At 31.6% G+C, this 17970-nt stretch overlaps 4 protein-coding genes across 5 annotated transcripts; 2 read left to right on the top strand and 2 right to left on the bottom strand.

The window, feature by feature from the left end:
* Positions 1-579: 579 nt before the first annotated feature.
* On the bottom strand, positions 580-2869 carry LOC126677678 (GTP-binding protein YPTM2-like). The gene is made up of 8 exons (XM_050372430.1): positions 2701-2869; positions 2376-2448; positions 2171-2218; positions 2015-2062; positions 1505-1576; positions 1254-1409; positions 1048-1151; positions 580-903 (listed from the first exon to the last, which is right to left on the bottom strand). Exons 1-8 carry the CDS (start codon positions 2712-2714, stop codon positions 807-809), a joined length of 612 nt encoding a protein of 203 aa, XP_050228387.1. The 5' UTR covers positions 2715-2869; the 3' UTR covers positions 580-806.
* Positions 2870-10483: 7614 nt separating this feature from the next.
* On the top strand, positions 10484-11846 carry LOC126676912 (uncharacterized). Its single transcript, XM_050371245.2, has 2 exons — positions 10484-10874; positions 11422-11846. The coding sequence occupies exons 1-2, from the start codon at positions 10622-10624 to the stop codon at positions 11433-11435; spliced, it is 267 nt and encodes an 88-aa protein (XP_050227202.1). The 5' UTR covers positions 10484-10621; the 3' UTR covers positions 11436-11846.
* A 236-nt stretch (positions 11847-12082) lies between these two features.
* LOC126676909 (monooxygenase 2) lies at positions 12083-14344 on the bottom strand. 2 transcript variants are annotated; one of them, XM_050371242.2, is made up of 6 exons: positions 13943-14344; positions 13710-13856; positions 13516-13581; positions 13278-13440; positions 12953-13181; positions 12083-12804 (listed from the first exon to the last, which is right to left on the bottom strand). In XM_050371242.2, exons 1-6 carry the CDS (start codon positions 14170-14172, stop codon positions 12284-12286), a joined length of 1356 nt encoding a protein of 451 aa, XP_050227199.1. In that variant the 5' UTR covers positions 14173-14344; the 3' UTR covers positions 12083-12283. The 2 variants fall into 2 exon arrangements, with proteins under 2 accessions (XP_050227199.1, XP_050227200.1); XM_050371243.2 differs by lacking the exon at positions 13943-14344 and having other exon boundaries at positions 13516-13589; positions 13710-13825.
* Positions 14345-15303: 959 nt separating this feature from the next.
* LOC126676911 (flavanone 3-dioxygenase 3-like) lies at positions 15304-17075 on the top strand. The gene is made up of 3 exons (XM_050371244.1): positions 15304-15562; positions 15647-15891; positions 16398-17075. Exons 1-3 carry the CDS (start codon positions 15413-15415, stop codon positions 16969-16971), a joined length of 969 nt encoding a protein of 322 aa, XP_050227201.1. The 5' UTR covers positions 15304-15412; the 3' UTR covers positions 16972-17075.
* The last annotated feature ends 895 nt before the right edge of the window (positions 17076-17970 follow it).

Below are 17970 nucleotides of genomic sequence, written 5' to 3'. Positions count from 1 at the left end.
CATTTGACATCTACAAGCCTTATAACAAGTTGAGGCCCCAGTTCATCCTCTTCGACTCAGTTCGATCTTTAGCGGACCGGTTTCGGTTCCTCCTCCGACAGTGCCAATGGTCAGGTCAACTGGCGGCTGCCCAGGATGAAACCATATTATGTGAACTAGAATATCATAAGTTCAATACGCAGGCGCATACTTTTCAAGTTCAACAGAACAGCTTAGAGTTAAATCTTTTTCAGTCTGCGTTTTTAGATTACATACAAAATTTCTGGCACTAAATTATGTATCCGTTGAAGCTCAATGGTACTATATCCCTTGAAATTAGATTTTCAGCAATTCAAGCTAGAACTGATATTATCATACTAAACCACTTTGCTTGATTAAAAACAGTGACCTGAAAATCTCCTCAATGTCAGATTACTGAAGAGCGATTGCAGATCCAATCAAGGTATTATGTTGCAGGCACAACCAAGACATGTGTTTTTTTACCACATAGTAAATCCCAGGATTAGGGAACTAAGGCAACTTTCTATTACATTATCAAGCATGCTAGAGAAAAAAGATGAGAAAAATTAACAAACAAAATGAGGTAAGTACTGGCGTTCACCAATATTCCTAATTTGTACAAAGTGTATCTTAAAATCAAATTACATTTAAAAGAATGGGAGTTTTTAACAGTGCTGAAAAACAGAAAAAGGAGGAGCAAATCATAACAAATAATTTTCTTATCTAACCATTAAAAAAGAGCTAGTTTTACATGCCACATAGAACATAGTTAACATCCCAAACCAACTAAAAATTCAATTTCCTTCTTACGAGGAACAGCAACCAGACTTCTGATTGACAGGCTGTCCTCGAATCTGCACAGTCGGAGGCCTTGCATTGTTCATTGCTGGTTGACTTGCCATCCTATGAATAAGAACCAAAACACAATGAGATCGGATAAGTAATCTAGAAAATAATGACAGATCAAAGCTAAATCACCAATATAAATTAGTGACTGAACACGGATGGCCCAAAAAACATTCATCATAACATAAAATAATAACGCACCTATTCTTGATTTCAGCAGCCATAGCCATGAAAGCCTGCTCGACATTTGTGGCATTTTTAGCACTTGTTTCCATGAAAGGGATCCCAATTTCATCAGCGAATGCCTGAAGAAATATAATTCAATTATAAAACATCAATACAATTGAATCAAAACCAGATCCAGTGAGAAAGAAAAGCAATTAAAGGATAAGCATAGTTGATATTACCTTTGCAGTTTCATAAGAGACAACTTTGTTTGCTGTGAGATCATTCTTGTTGCCAACTAAAAGCTTGTTCACATTTTCACTTGCATAGCGGTCAATTTCATTCAGCCATTGTTTGACATTGTTAAAGCTCTCTTGGTCCGTGACATCATAAACAACCTAATCAAAAGACCATCAAAATCAGAAGATCCTACAAGAGAGCACAACCGAGGTAGAAGCTGCATAGCAAAGAACTGAGAATAACCAAGACTTACAATAATGCCATGGGCTCCTCGATAGTAGCTGCTCGTAATAGTCCTAAATCGTTCTTGCCCAGCAGTGTCCCACTGCAAGTTAATAATACGAGTTAAAAAGACGCAGTGTTCAGATAGTTCTAACCAATTTCCCTCCAAATGTTGTTATTCTATTATTACACTTAAGCTACACTACAAAACCATGATACTACCATGAAATGACTGAACTTCCATAATCACTACTCCCATTAAGAAAAAGAATAAACAGGCCTGGGAAGTCTAAAAACCACAATGATTCAATTCACCTGAATTTTGTTATGTCAATTCTTATTTAATTCTCAAAAACAATACCACCAAGCAAACAGTCAGATAATTTCGCGCAAAATCTGTTAATCTGTAGCTCTTACATACAAATTATAATTTCAAACAACCTGGACAAATATGTATATATGCTTAAAATTCAAGTAAAGAATCCGCTGAAAAATAAAACCAAAAGAAAAATTGAGATATCACTTGAATATGATAACTTACGATTTGAAGTTTAATAGTTTTTCCATCCTGCTCCACAGTACGTATTTTCTACACAAATCAAAATAAAGAAAAATCATTGGCTGCAATGGTAATATAAAAAGAGATCCATAAAAAGCAAAGCCAAAAAAAAAAGTAAATAACTAAGAAATTACTTACAAAGTCAACTCCAATGGTGCTTATGTAGCTCTCCAGATAGGAATCATCCTGTTTTTTAAGCAAACTCAGAAATTAATCATATAATTACAGTCAACTTCAAAAAATTTATTCTGTATATGCAAATATCAGGTATCAACCTAGACTCTTTTCATTATCAAGGTAAAAACAATTAACTAGATTAATATTACGGAATTTAGATACTCACAGCAAACCTAAGAAGAAGACAAGATTTTCCCACACCTGAATCTCCAATCAGCAAAAGCTTGAATAAATAATCGCTGCACAATTCAATTTAAATTAACAATCACAAATACTCAATAATAAAATCAAACTAATCGTAACTCCGATCACCTAGATCTAACCAATCAGATCAAACATCAAATTAAAATAAATTAATTGCATCAATCATCAAATCAAAAGCTACAACATGCATAGAGTCAATCTAATTGCAGATCCAGGTCAATTGCAATCATACAGATAACGAAAACAAAATCAGTTTAAAAAGGAGAATAGATTAAAGATTTTATTACTATTCAGGATTCATGATGCTGTCGTGAGAAAACAGAAAAGGTCAAATGGAGCGGCGAGAATTCTGATGAGATGTAAAATCTGCTGCTATTGCCGAGAGGTTTAAACGGAAAATCGCCGGAAAACTAGACGGAGATTTTGAGATTAACTTTTTTTTTCGTAGGGAAAAAATTGGAATCGAATTCGAAATAGAGAAGGTTGTGTTGTATTTAAAAGAGAGCCGGTACTGTCGGAATTGAATTCGAAGTTGGTTGTGACGTATCAGCCAGCCAGTAGCCATCTGCTTGCCACGTGTACACCCTTTTAATTATTGTCATTATTTTATGAGAAAAAATAAGATTAGCAGTACTAATTTTTTAAACCATCATTAAAATTTGATAATCAGTATTTTTTTTGATTCTTATAAAAGTTAAAGTTTACTTATTTTTGTTGGACAAAAAATAATATTGTTTACCTATTATGTTTTGATTTGCTTTTTGTCTACTTTCAGTTATTTATTTTATTTTAATCACCGTTATAAAATTATAATCAGATAAGTATTAATTTATATTTTTATCAATTTTAAGAAAAACATTTTGATCCGCTCTTTAAAACGAGAAATTCTTAGGTAAACTCAGTCCACCACGTCACCCATAGACTAAACCTATCACATTATGACACGTCATTAAAATAATGGCACTATCGTAATATTACTATCGAAAAGTGTAAATAAATAATAAACAAAATTACGATAGTGCCACTATTTTAATGATGTGTCATAATATGATAGGTTAGTCTACGGATGACGTGGTAGACTCAGTCTACCTAAGAATCTCTCCTTTAAAACAATACTCTGGGTGTAGCTTTAAAATTAATAAAAGAAGTATGAGATTAAATTAAGGCTTAATTTCTTAAAAAACCCTCACCTTGCATTTTTTTTTTCATTTATACCCCGACCTTGTAAAAACACCATTTGTACCCAATTTTGAGTTTTTATGTTTCATCTCTACCCAAAAGCATTAAATTGTATTCTTTTCATTTGAAAAAAAGTTTAAAACAATCCTTCATTTTTAACTTATATACGAATTAGATATTAATGTTATTAATAGTACAAAAATACCATCTTTTTCAAAAAATTAAAAAAAATAATAATTTTTTAAAAAAATATTTCGAATTTTTTTTTAAAAAATATTTCCGACAAAAAAATTAAAAATAATAATAATTTTTTTTAATTTTTTATTATTTTATCAAATTAAAAAAATTAATTAATTATTTGGATGTATTTGATTATTTTTTAAGTTTAAAGATTTATTTGTATATTTTAAAATAGAAAAAAGTATGTTTTAAACTCTTTTCCAAATGAAAAAAGTACAATTTAATGCTTTTGGGTAGAGATGAAACATAAAAATCCAAAATTGGGTACAAATGGTGTTTTTACAAGGTCAGGGTATAAACGAAGAAAAAGTACAAGGTGGGGTTTTTTTAAGGAATTAAGCCTTAAATTAAATTATACTAAAGTTTATTTTGAAAGTATATTACACTAAAATTTAAAGCTAATTTTATTTTTGGATAGTTTAAAAATGTTTCTACCATCCTCTCATATTAAGAGCAATGTACTATTTTTTATGTAAAATTTCAGCTTTTTAGTTTCAAGATAATATAACAAAAAGTTTTATTAAATATTTTAAATAAATACAATTATAATATTAACAAAATAGTAGAATCTTCAATTTAGAAGAAAGAATATATTAATTATATATTGTTTTTTTTTTGAAAATCAATTATATATAGTTTCAAAAATAATACTAGCATTAAACTAAAATTTAAAATTATAAATATTTAATATCCCCGTGTTAGTTAGTTGAGTTTTCAAGTTGTGTCTAGTCTGCGTGTACGTATCTTCCCTCCAAAGCAAACACATAAATGCAAATTGAAGCCACATGTTTTATTCTTAATCGCGTGTAGAAACATTTATTAGAACTATTATCTTGCTTTTATAATTAAATGGAACTATTAGTATATTTTATAATCAAAATAATCTTCTATTAATATCAACCAGTTATAAATATAAAAATTTAAAAAAAATATAGCCGTTTTTAATAATTTGACATAGAACAAGAAGCAAAACCTTATTCACATATCGCTTTATACAATTAAAATCAAAATTACATAACGATTTTACCATCATAAAAATCCAATTATTTACAGTCTAACAAAATACTCACCAAAACATCGTAAAAATAACAAACTTTTTGATATAGAAAGAACAACAAAATTTTCAAAAAAGAAGACAATCACCATAACAAAAAGTATAAAAAAATATAACCTCTAACAATTTCATCTTTAATTTGAAAAGGTCTTAATTTATTTCTGATTTTTGATTCGAATATATATTTTTTTTAATTGAAGGTTGAAGTCAAGAAATCGCATTTCTTGCTCCGAATATTATTAAAAATAAAAATAAAAAGTTTGAATACAAAATCAAAACTAAACAATCCAACAAGGAATAAAAAAACTGAAGTTTAAATGTTCCAACTCCATGTCCTTCGAGAAACGCTTCTTTGCTCGACGAGAAGATCGAACCGCATCAGAAACAAGATGCAGAAATAATCTTCATAAATTTAGTCTTACTGGTTTCTTTGAAATTCTTTTAGAAAGATTTACCTTAATTTTTTTTCTGATGCGCCAGATTTTTTCTTTGAACTGTGTTCCAATACTCTTCTTCTTGCATATTTGACAAACGGTGAGAACCAACTGTTTCAAAACATTTGTCAATATTTATATTTGTATTATCTAATGTATCCTTTGAAGAATCTGAATCAACCAAATCTTCCCATCTCTGAGAAGCCACTGCAACCATATCTAATATTGGAGCAATAGTACCTGAAGATGTCTTTTTCTTCTTAAGAACCGTTGTCCAACTATCATCATCCTTACCGCAAGAATCACCCTCATCCTCCATACCAATCAAATTTGGTTGATAGGAATCATCCTTAATTGTTGCAATTGGCATAATATTTAAAGGTGTAACATCAACCTTAGAATAATGAGTTTGCTTTTCAACAATAGGAAGCTGAATATTTGTACTAAATAAAGCATCAGGTTTAGAATTAAACCTTATAGTATGTTGCAAACTTTCATCCATTCTCACAATTGGTGTAATCCCAATTTGTTCTTTATTCGTTGAGTTCACATCATTATCATGAGTTGAAATAATAGCAACAGTCTCTAACTCATGACTATGATTAATATTCCTCTGCATATTTTTAAACACATGATTAATCGAAACTTCTGAAATTGAGCTTTTCTTTATCCAACCCCTTCTATTAGCTAATCTTCCTTGTGACTGATTACGAGGAATAAATGCTCTATTTTTGCTCTGCTCTTCAGATGCATCGTTCTTTTTTCCCTTTTCCTCAACAGCCTGATCATGTTTTCCGATACTATTTCTTCGACATTGAGCTGCCGAATGGCCTACAGCCCCGCAAATTGAGCATAAATCCGGTAGAGTTTCATATTCTAGATTAACCCATATTTTGAGATCATCAGTATCAACTCTTAAGGTAAATTGAATCTGTTTTTTGAGATCGATATCAACCAAAACTCGAGCAAAGTGTCCTAGTTCTCCCTCAATCGTATTCTTATCAATTCTTAGAGGGACTCCTATGCCTCGTGCAATATCCGAAATAATTTGCAAATCCCAAAATTCCCAAGGGAGATTATAAATACGTACCCAAACTTGAGCGTTGGTAGATTTGTGAGCATTAGGGTCAAATCCTGGAGTCCAAGGCATCAGACGAATGATTCCAGGATTTAAATGAAAAGAACCTCGACTCCAAATTCTGTTCAAATCATCAATAGTTTCCAAAACCACATGATAGAATCCCTTGCCTATGGAAATCAGTTTCCAGTTCATAGAAAGGCTCCATAATGCATTCAATTTTTGTTTTAAATCATTGTGTCTCCAAGGATTATCATCTTTATTCATTGATATTCTGCCCACCAAAGAGTATTTACAAAGCTCCAATCTTTTATTGAAGGCCTGCTGTGAAACCTTTACCGCCAGAAATCCTCCAACATCAGTAACGTTAGCAGCTGTATTAGAGGTCGGCAACTCTTTAGGTAATTGATTTACCATGTCTGCATAAGATTTCTTCATCTTTTCTCCATTCTCAGAAACAATTGGTTTCTTACTCACAGCCGAGAAGAGAACCGCGTGACTAATATAATCCATCAAAAAATTCTGAATCCGGCAGCCACAAACCACCGGAAATGATGTGTTTCGTCGATACATTTATAAAAAAAATCGGTTATTTATTTTATTCTATGTAAACAAAGTAATAAAAAAAAGAATGACTACCGCCAACGGTAAAAATCACTATTGACGGCAGATAAAGCAAATTTTTTTTATTAACGTTTAAAGTTTTCAATTTGAACGGAAAAGAAGAGAGGCGGATTGTAATCATAAATGCACTATTACATAGATGTGTGCAAAAACGGATCCAAATTGAAAAATGGCGCCGCATTGACAAATTTAATTTGATGTCATAACAATTTTGCGTTTCGATTTAATTTTGCACATACAAAAAATCAAAATTTTAATGTAAAGCAAACTAAAAATAGCTAAATCAAATTAATTTTTTTTAACTAAATCGACAGGCTCAGCTTGGTTTAGAATTTGAACTTTAGTTCGATTTAAAAATCTTAGATATGGTTCTGTTCGGTTTGAATACACACTTTTACTATTATTAGGTCTAAAAAGGTGGCTTGAAAAATAAAGTTGTAAGATTAATTTGTGGTGTTGGAGGGTAAGAACTAAGAAAGTACAAATGAGAAATTGGAAGTTCTCTTTTTGTATTATCTTAACATTTTATTTTGTCATGTTGTGTTTTGTAATTTAAAAGTTGGAGGCTTTCGTTTCCTTCTTCTGATAGTTGAGAACATAACAAGGCGTATTCTACAGTTATTTTAATTTTAATTTATTTGAAATTATCAATTATTAAATATCTTCTCATTAGAATGAGAAATAATTACTATAATCTCTTATTTTAAAGAGCAAAATATTCCCGGATTTTATATGTATACTAGTCGTAAGTCACGTATATTTACGCGATATTAAATTAATATTTATTTAAATAATAAATTTATTAAGAAATATGTAAAAAAATGTAAAATAAATAATTTATATTTTATATAAAATATGAGCTTGTCAAAATTTTATATTTTTTTATTTTTAAAAGATTAATATTCAATGAAATAATTAACTTGTAAAAATTTGAGGTTAATATATACTATAATACTATGTTGTGTAGAAATTAGAAATTAATATAGCTTTGTATACTCATTAAAATAAATATAATTTAAATAAGTGAATTAGAAAAAGTGGGAACCGATGAAAATACTCTATTTGGTGGGAATTAATGAGAAAAAATTTATTTGCTGAGAATCAATGAGAGAGCTCTGTTGGTCATCTCAATTATATAAGTATATAGATATATATATATAGATCATATATCATACTTTCGTCTTCTTTATTTGAGAATAAACGATCTGGTTGTATATTTTTATTTGCTTTTAAATTTTTTACGGTTGTCGATTAACTCTTATTTTTTTTCACTACTTCACATATTTCTGGATTCTTATAAGAGAGAAGTTCGACAAATATAGTGGTGATTCCCATAAGATTAACAAAGTGATTTTCTTTTCACATATTCTTGATCCAACTTCTAAAGTGAATGATTTGAAGTTTGCTCTGTCTAATTTATTTGATGCTGAATATAGACATGTTTTGTCTGAAACTGTTAAGTATGAACTGACTGTGTTATTTGATGAGTACAAATCTTGTGAAGGAGCTTTATGTTTTTCCTCAAATGCCTATCCTGCCAGGGCCACAACCTGCTAAAAAGCATATGTCCATTATGAAGGTAAAGTTCATAGAGCACAATAAGAAAATGAGAGAAACCAACAGCAAGAAATCTAAGTTGGAATTATACTTGAGTGAAGCCATAGTTGACAATGATGATGGTTATAATATTTTTAAAGTGGTGGAAGCTAATGTCATATTGTTTTTCAGTCCTTTAGAGGATGGCTCGTGATATACTTATTGTTCCAATTTCAATTGTTGCTTCTGAATCTGCTTCTTGATTGTTTCGGAAGTTAATTAATTTTAAAATTGGTGGAAGTATTGGTGTGCAACCATGATTGGCTTAGGACAAAGATTGTCTCTCTGTTGGTTGAAGAGTCCATGAATGAATTTGAAAATTTTAAAAAAGATTATGTATTTTAACTACTTTTTTATTGCTTCCATTGATTAGTTTATTTTATGAGAACTTCAACTTGTTTTTTCTGTTGAATGCAAATTAGCCAAACTGAATGAGTACTTCAACTTGAAGTTGAACTCTTTTGGTAATTTATTTTGGTGTTAGTGGAGCGTATGACAATGCCGCATTTGTACCATCCCTATTTCTATCATATCCCTGAATCTGTTTTGACTGGTATTCTGTCTTTTGATGTGAATCCTAAAAGACTACTGAAAAGCTTGAAATGGTGGTGGAAGCTGGCTGATAATATTTTCATTTTGAAATCGTAAATTCTTTATTTATTTTAAATTCTAAAGTTTTCAACTATTTTCTTTTCTTTAATTATATACCGTTTTTTTATTTATAATTTTTTTAAATTTTTAAGTCATTCAAAATGTTTAATTTATAATTCAAGACTTTAAATTATATTTTTGTGGCTGGATTTATGAAAAGACCGGAGTTTAATTTATTTGGATTACCTTCTTATTTTTTATTTTATTTCTTTCTATTTGGGGTATGATGAAATTTTCACCACTTCAAAAGCTGGCCTACATAAGCCCTTCTAATTTCCATGAAAAGGCTCTGTAAATTTTAATCAGAAAGCAGCTGTGTAACTAGGAACGTCTTATAATTTTATTTTTTTAAACCTCTTCTCTTAAAATCTTTTTAGTAGCTTACTTAATTGAATTAGTTGGTAATTATGTCATCTAATCTAAATCTTTATATTTTTCATTCTATACGTAATAAAATTCTGATAGAATTAATTTGCTGGTTGCTGCTTCGCTGTATATGAATGAGAATGTCATTGCTACTTTTGAAATCCTGCAATTCTGCCTAACTATCTTATCTTTTGATGCTTGAATTAAAAAAACTGATTGAATTTTTGAGCTATAAATTTATATAGATATAGTATTGTTTTTTTGTAAGGTACAATTCAAAGCATATAGATTTATTGATTGTAATTTATAAATGCTAATAGCATAAAATTGATATGCTTGTTTAATGCTTTAGTACAAAATCTACAATTTTTATAACCTGTAAGTATAACATATATTTAGAGTTTGATTTTGATTTTGCCTATTTTTGAAGGCTCTTGCATGTGTTTTAGTGTATAAAAATGAGCCTATTTGCCATGTCCAAACCGAAACCAAAGCACTGATGTTGAACTGAACCAATCAAATTTTTTGGTTAATTTAATTTTGATTTTATACTAAAATAATTACGGCTTGGTTGAAGATTTCAACAATTTCAGTAGAGTCGAGCTACAATATTTTTAAAATCAAACCAAATGAACCAAACCAATACACACCCCCAACTATGAAAGATACTTATATGAATCAAATTCGCAACATAAAATTATGAATCATTTAATATATGATACGTGTCAATAATAAATATATATGCTAGATTAATTTATTATATTTTAATTTTAATTAATATAATATTTTATACTAACTGATTATTTTATTTATTATTATCACGGGTCACATGATGAGCGGATGGTTCTATATGCCGAACTTGGTTTACTCAACAATTTCTCGTATGCATACCACAATTACGCACAGAACAAAAAAGAACTGTCAGCAGCTGTGAGAAATAAACCAGTTTCTTGCAAAAAAGAAACGGCCGGCTAGCGAAGAAGAAGATGCATAGATCATCGAGCGGTTCGCGAGTGAGCGATCAAGACTCGTCGGCATCGTCATCCTTCAAGAACAACAACACAAATTACACGGACAAAGAGCTACAGTCGCAGCAGCATGAACTACCCACTTACGATCCACTTTCACATGTTGCAAAGAAAGAACGGTCGCGTCTCAGATCTGCAGAGAATGCTATCCATTTAATCCCTCTTGTTCTCGTCCTTTGCGCCATCATTCTTTGGTTCTTCTCCAACCCTCGTACGTAGCTGCTACCCAAATTACTTCTCAGATTTAAACTTTTAAGTTCTTTAAGTTAATTTAATCTTAAACACTTACTTCTAAGTTCAAACTGACAGATAATGATTTGATTTACTAATGGGTGGTTCCAATTTTTAACCTTGGTTATTTGGTTTGATGTTATTTAGTGTAAAGATTAGAAATTTCTTTGCTGCTGTTGTTGTCTAGATAGCAAGTTTTTTTTGTATTTATTTCTGGTCTACAGGCTCAAAAAAGTTCGCTTTAAATTGATTGAACTTACTACATCTCCTAATGCTGTTGAATCATGTTGAATTTGTTGCCCTTATAGAACTGTTGAATCATGTTCTTGTTCGATTGTTAAGTTCCATCTTACCTTGACAGAAACTTAAAATTGTTATTACTTTTGTTAGGTTCGATTTAGTGAAGTGATTGAAAATGTTTTGGAATTGTATGTGATCTTAGTTTAAAGTTGGTGTAAAATCATCAAACTTTCCATTAGTGTATATTTCTTGCTTTGTTTATATCTTTGCTCATTGCTTGTTTGCAGAGTCTAGAGTTTGAGATTTGACGGCTAATCAAATGACCGCGTCATTTTCTATAGAGGGTTGCCGTGCCAGCCTGACAATGGAATTGCTTCAACCCAACAAAAACAGATGGAATTGGAAATGGTATTTTCACATCTCAACAATGTTCTCAGCATGCTTACATCTTGCAAGCAACTAGTCATTTAAGTGTAAGATCCATTTTATCCGAAAGTTTGACAAAGCAGTTAATGTTTACCATTAGGCACACTTCTACTGTTTGTTTATAGAAGTTTAATGATAATCATTGCACAAGTAGTTTAGACTGAAAGATATTATATTTGGCATTCCTCCATTGTACATTTCTTCTGACTTCTCTGGCCTGTTGTATTCTATGTTGCATGGAAACTTTTGGATTCCTACATTTTGACATTTCGTTTCCTTTCGTAAATGCTTGCAAAACTATGAAACTTTATATTTATAACATATTCTTGTAAAAAATGTCAGTTTCGTTGTTTCCATTTCGTCTTTTTATGTTTATATGCTGTATCTGTATGTGAATCTCAAGAATCTTGTTGCGTAATAAACAGAACACTCACGCAGCTGGGTGCAATTGCGATTCAGTCAGGTGGGATGGAGATGAGAGGGTATAAGTTAGTAAATGAGGGCAGGAGCAAAAGATCCCTGTTAACCTTTAACTCTTAATTATATTCATATATTTAATCTATCCTTGTTATTATTGTGTTCATAGACATCAAAATAACAATTTGTTGGTACATAAACACAATTTAGGTTCTGTACAATGTATTTAAATATAGAAATAAGCTTCAGTCCACTGGTATTAAACACTGTATGTGTTGCTTGATATCTCCTTGTTTCCCTATCGTTTCAGACATTTGTTGTTAGTAGAGGTTCACAATCAAAATTTGTGTGCTCCAGGAGTGGTCCAAGCCTAGCTAGCTTAGGTAAGACGACATTGTTTCGAATGGAACAAACAATTGGGTCCTCCCACTGCAGCAGTGATCCTACGAGATTTGCACGAATTGTTAGTGGGAATACACGGGACCATCTTTCTGTTCCGTAGGACTTGAAAGCATCTTCAATAGATGCAGTTCCGGAGTTAATCGCATATGCAAGCTTTCTTGCTAGAACTACTGAATCCTCCAATGCACAACAAGCACCTTGCCCCAGATTGGGAGTCATTGGGTGCCATGCATCTCCAACCAACACTACCCTTCCTGCCGAAGCCGAACGGCTTACAGCAGGCCACAGCCAACGATCGACAAGGGGAGTCTTACTTACTGTTTCATCTGGGGTTATATCTATTAAGTTCAGTAGTTCTACAGGCCAGTTCTTGATTAGCTCCTTAGCTTGTTTCTTCAGAACTGATGGATCGGTAATTTTAGGACCTGCAATTATATAACATCTCTGATAGTTAGAATTCATGTTAAACAACAGTGAAGTTCATTCGACTTGCCTAACTAATATTCATTAAAACATCCAAAGTTTAGTATTAGATTAGAATTGATTTTGATATTCAAGAGTATATTTGCTGACCTGGAGATTGGCTATTGAAGCAGATGAACCAGTAAACTTTTGTCGGAGAAACAGGAACATATCCGGCACGCAATCCCCTGCCGTAGACATAATTCACTTTTGGTTCAAATGAATGTCCTTCGGCATAAAATCCTAGCCCGCGGAATGCACAGTGTCCAGCATACTTAGGCTCAGAGAATCCCATCCACTTCGCAATTGGAGATCGGATGCCATCACAGCCAATAACAATCTGTTCAAAGATAAAAAAAGATAAATCAAACTATTAAAGTTATAAGCAACTCAGACAACAAGGTAAAGCGGAAAAAGGTACACTTCATTTATCAACCTTTGCTTGTAGCTGAGTTCCATCAACAAGTTTCAGTAGAGTTTCTCCATTTTCACTTGCTTCTATCTTATCCAACCCCGAAGAATAACGGATTGTTTCTGGTGGCAGCTGATTTGCCAGAGTCTCCAGGAGTATTCTCCTCTCAACAGCTCGAACTTCTTGGCTATGTTATCAAGTGACCAACAGAATCAGAAACATAAAACTTCAGGCATGTTTAAAATCATGAGCTCCGACATACCTTTCATCTTCATCTTTGAACCTGAAGGAGCGAAGCTCCCTTCCATCTTCCGACTTTACAACCATCCTGCACAGCTGATCACATTAACAAGTTCAGGGATAGCAAACAGAACAACATCGCGCAAGTTACATTAACAGTTACATAAACACGATGATGATAATTATAAAGGAAGCAATGCATATCTGCATACATACCCTTGAATTTCAAGAAATTGGCTCCTGAGATCACTACCGACTCCAATTGCATCCAACACCCTCCACCCGTTTTTGAAAAGGGTGAGCGAGGTTCCACCAGTTCTAAGTGATTCTGCCTGTTCCAGCACCACTGATTGAATTCCGAGCCTAAACATTCACTGACTCAGTGTTGCAATTAAATAGAATATGTCGCAAAGGTATGCTAACTATAGTTTAGGAATTTTCAATCTAACCTCTGGAGAGACGCTGCAGTGGCAAGACCTGCGATTCCAGCGCCAACTATAACAATATTCTCCTTGCTGATGCTAACATCAGATTTCATAGCACTTACGACACGGGTTAGATTCCAAGAACATCGGCATTGGAGTGGTCGAGTTCTAGATAGGCGAATAGAATATGCCGATGATGACGAGATTCCATTGTTGGAGTAAAGAAAGGGGAGAGAGGAAGAGGCAATAGCCATTGATGCTCTTTTAGTGTAAAAGCAGAGAGCCAGTGGAGAAGTTGATAATCATATCTGAAATTATTGTGGCTGGGAAGCATTCTGTGTTTTAGTCTATTGCTTGGCTCAATCTCGACCTTGGAATAAACCTGTAAGCTCTTTCTGGCTTTACTTTATGATGTCTCACTTCTCAGCCAGGGTTTTCATTAGATCAAGGCCAAATGTTATAAAAAGGCCAAACCTTTTACAAAAGTTTCATAAAAGTCCTGACCTTTCAATTTTGTCAATTTTGGCCAAAAACTAATTATTTGGTTTCACAAAAGTCATGATTTGTCAATTTTGGCCAAAAATAGATTATTTGGTTTCACAAAAGTCCTGAACTTTCAATATTTGGCATGCCACATAGGCGTCACATAGGCAAATTGAAATCAAATTGAGAGTTGGCCACAACTGAAACCAAATAATTTGTTTTTGGCCAAAATCGACAAAATTGAAAGGTCAGGACTTTTATGAAACTTTTATGAAAGGTTTGGCCTTTTTACAACATTTGGCCTTAGATCAAACATACTTTAATTGATCTCTACTATCAGTTCCTAAAATTTCATAGATTAAAATACATACAAATAATGCATGAAATATAAATTTTAATTTATGAAATAAAATCAGATATAATAATATATATAATAAAGTTTTTAATGTTTAATAATAAGATAAGAAATGATTTTACTTTTTAAGACTTTAGCCTTTTGATTATTATTTGGCATTGGATGATAAACCAATATTTAACTCATATCTATGACAACATGAAATATTTATAATTGATTTTAGTAGATATATGTAATTGTTATAAATGGAGAAAATAGTTAAAGTATTTTTACATTCGTTAACTTTTAAATTAGATATATTATTATTTGAGGGCTTAGTCTAAAGGTTTTATAATAATAACTAATTCCCGCTAACCAATCTTAGTTTAAAAAAATATATATATTATGGACAAATTTATATAAAAAAAAATATTAAAATTAATTTATATTTTTGGACATACATGATACATCTACATCATTACCCTAAAATTTAGTAGAAAAACAATAACGTGCCAGTGTTAGGTAACTAAGTGACAATATAGTTCAGTCATCAGTGTATGTAAAAATCAAAGTATGATGTAAGATAAGAATAAAATAAAAAATGATTATGGCCAATTTGTGTAGATATTGCTTAATCATTAGTGAAAGAATTTGTATTTTCTGTGGTGTCTAAAATCATGAACTCAAATCATGATCTGCAAACACAAGAGGTTCCAATCATGCCACTTTCAAATCTCCCCATCATTGATTTATCTCTGTTGCCTCACAATAAAACCCAAATAGTTCAAGAAATTGGCAAAGCTTGCCAAAAGTATGGTTTCTTTAATGTAAGTATTGATTCTTTATTCAAATTTTGTGTTTTTCTTTAATTTTATTTTGTTCAGGATTCTATTTTTGTTTGATGCATGCAGATAATTAATCATGGAATAAGTGAATCAGTTATAGAAGCAGCATTAGAGACAAATTCAAAATTCTTTGATTTGCCTTTAGGGGAGAAACTAAACCTGATTTCTGATGATGTTCATAGTCCAATCAGATTTGGATCAATTAAAGATGAGAGAGGCAATGGAAGATTTACTAGGGATTTTCTTAAGCTTTATGCTTATCCACTGCAGGATTGGATTGGTTCATGGCCACCAAATCCATCAGATTACAGGTTATTACATTAAATTTCTGTCTTTGTTTATATTTTTTAAGTAGTATTATGAATTGGAGTAATTTTAAAGTTGTAATATCATAATTTTGGAATGCATACATTTTAGGGAACTGCGGTGGGCCTAGTTAAATATTTTGGAGGTTACAGAACTATAGCCTTTTTACAGATATTACCGAATTATAAAATGGTTATCAAACTATGAATTTCGTAACAACCGGAGGTCGCCCATATATTTGAGACCAAATTTTGCTGATGTTTGCTACCCCGAGAAAGTAGAGAATATATAGCTGTGTTGTGATTTATAAGTTTGATGAACTATGCCCTGAGCAGCTTATCATATAATAGTTGAAGATCTTACAATTAACTTACCCATTACGCTTTAATCTAATAGATTCTTTGTTAAAAAAAAAATTCTCACAATTTTACATTATTTAGATTCAAATTTTATGATGATCATATCATAAGCATTGCAGTAAATTACTAAGATAATTTGACCTGTGAGACAGGGAAAAAATGGGAACATACAGCAAGGAAATGAGAAGACTAGGCATTGAAATCTTTGGAGCTATCATGGAAAGTTTGAACATAAGCCAAACACATCACAAACACGAATTTGAACAAGGAATGCACATCATGGCTGTTAATCGCTATCATCCAATTCCTGAAGCCAACGTTCTGACAGGAATTCCGCCGCATACAGACCACAGTATTATCACAATCCTTCTGCAGAGTAGTTCCGGCCTTCAAATTCTAGACCGGGACGATAATATCTGGAAAGCGGTTATTCCTCAACATAACGGTAATTCCTTGCAGGTTCTTGTCGGAGATCATCTTCAAGTGCTGAGTAACGGCGCGTGCAAGAGTGTACTGCACCGGGCGATTCCCGGCTCGGAGGAGAAACGATTGTCGGTTGTTAGTTTGCATAGCTTTGGAATGGATGATGTTGTTGAGCCTGCAGTTGAATTAGTTGATGAAAATCATCCTAAGTGTTATAAAGGGAGTAGCTTAAGGGACTTTCTAAACCATCTTTCTTCTAAAGTTTCAGAATCTTTCATTCATACCCTTCAAATTAATTCTTGAATTATATTGAGTATGAGACACATTTTTTAGATTGTAAATGTAATCTGTTGCAGAAAAAGAAGTGGAAAATAACAAAGACCATTTTTTGGTTTATTTATAATTAATTGGGTCCATTTTTTCCTTATCTGCTAACATTGCTGGAAAATGATAAAGACCATACAAATTCTTTTATCAAAATGATCAATTTTCTTATTGAGTTTGATTTATTGCTATGAACTACTATATTATTTTATGCTTGATAATACAATTAGTATCTTACTCCTTAGTAGTTCAACGGTATAGTGCTCGGTCAAGGACTTGATCAACTGTTATAAACAAATTTTTAAAATATATAGAAGATGAATCACACCAATAGTAGAATATAAGTAATGCTATACATATTGATTTTCCAATTATATAAAATATTTAAAATTTGAATCGATGATTAAATGAAGATAAATAGATAAGGAATAACTCATTTATAGGTCTCTAAACTGTATCTGTTTTATTTATCTGGTCCTTAAACTATTTTTTGTCTTTATCTGGTCCTTTAATTAAGTAAAAACGCATTTTCAAGCCCCTGAATTCTAAAAACGACGTTGTTTCGTTATTTTCAAAAATGCAGATAATTATCCTAAACGGTGTTGTTTTTGTCAGTCAGAGATTGGGAAATGATTTTTTTTATTAAATTGAAGGACCAAATAATAAAAATAATAATTTAAAGACCAGATAAATAAAACAGATTTAGTTTAAGGATATAGAAATGTGTTTTTCCAATAGATAAACCATATGAACATGTGGGTATGCATTCTACTAAAAGCATTTAGTCGGTTAGCACAATTGCTACACAAATATACACGGCAAAAGTTCATGATCAGAATCTTCTCAAATTATTGAATATTGATATGTTCAAACAATCTACACTACTATTTATAAATAGATTGTATAGATTAATTAAAATAGTTTATAAATTTCTAATTTGAATCATTTATTTTATAATAGAAAATATAAATTGATTGC

The sequence above is a fragment of the Mercurialis annua genome, linkage group LG4, assembly GCF_937616625.2.
Source record: "Mercurialis annua linkage group LG4, ddMerAnnu1.2, whole genome shotgun sequence".
NCBI classification, from domain to species: Eukaryota; Viridiplantae; Streptophyta; class Magnoliopsida; order Malpighiales; family Euphorbiaceae; genus Mercurialis; species Mercurialis annua.
Note: the sequence above shows the minus strand (reverse complement) of the source record. Positions and strands in the feature narration are given on the sequence as shown.

Bases quoted from the DNA above. Each gene is read 5' to 3' on its own strand.
- LOC126677678 (XM_050372430.1), bottom strand. The intron at 2,219-2,375 runs GTGAGTATCTAA...CTTAAAAAACAG, and splicing joins GTCTTCTTCTTAGGTTTGCT to GATGATTCCTATCTGGAGAG. The intron at 1,152-1,253 runs GTAATATCAACT...ATATTTCTTCAG, and splicing joins TCTCTTATGAAACTGCAAAG to GCATTCGCTGATGAAATTGG.
- LOC126676912 (XM_050371245.2), top strand. From the start codon at position 10,622: ATGCATAGATCATCGAGCGGTTCGCGAGTGAGCGATCAAGACTCGTCG.
- LOC126676909 (XM_050371242.2), bottom strand. From the start codon at position 14,172: ATGGCTATTGCCTCTTCCTCTCTCCCCTTTCTTTACTCCAACAATGGA. The intron at 13,182-13,277 runs GTTGATAAATGA...ATCTTTGAACAG, and splicing joins GAACTCAGCTACAAGCAAAG to ATTGTTATTGGCTGTGATGG. The intron at 12,805-12,952 runs GTCAGCAAATAT...ATATAATTGCAG, and splicing joins CTTCAATAGCCAATCTCCAG to GTCCTAAAATTACCGATCCA.
- LOC126676911 (XM_050371244.1), top strand. From the start codon at position 15,413: ATGAACTCAAATCATGATCTGCAAACACAAGAGGTTCCAATCATGCCA. The intron at 15,563-15,646 runs GTAAGTATTGAT...TGATGCATGCAG, and splicing joins AAAAGTATGGTTTCTTTAAT to ATAATTAATCATGGAATAAG. The intron at 15,892-16,397 runs GTTATTACATTA...CCTGTGAGACAG, and splicing joins CCAAATCCATCAGATTACAG to GGAAAAAATGGGAACATACA.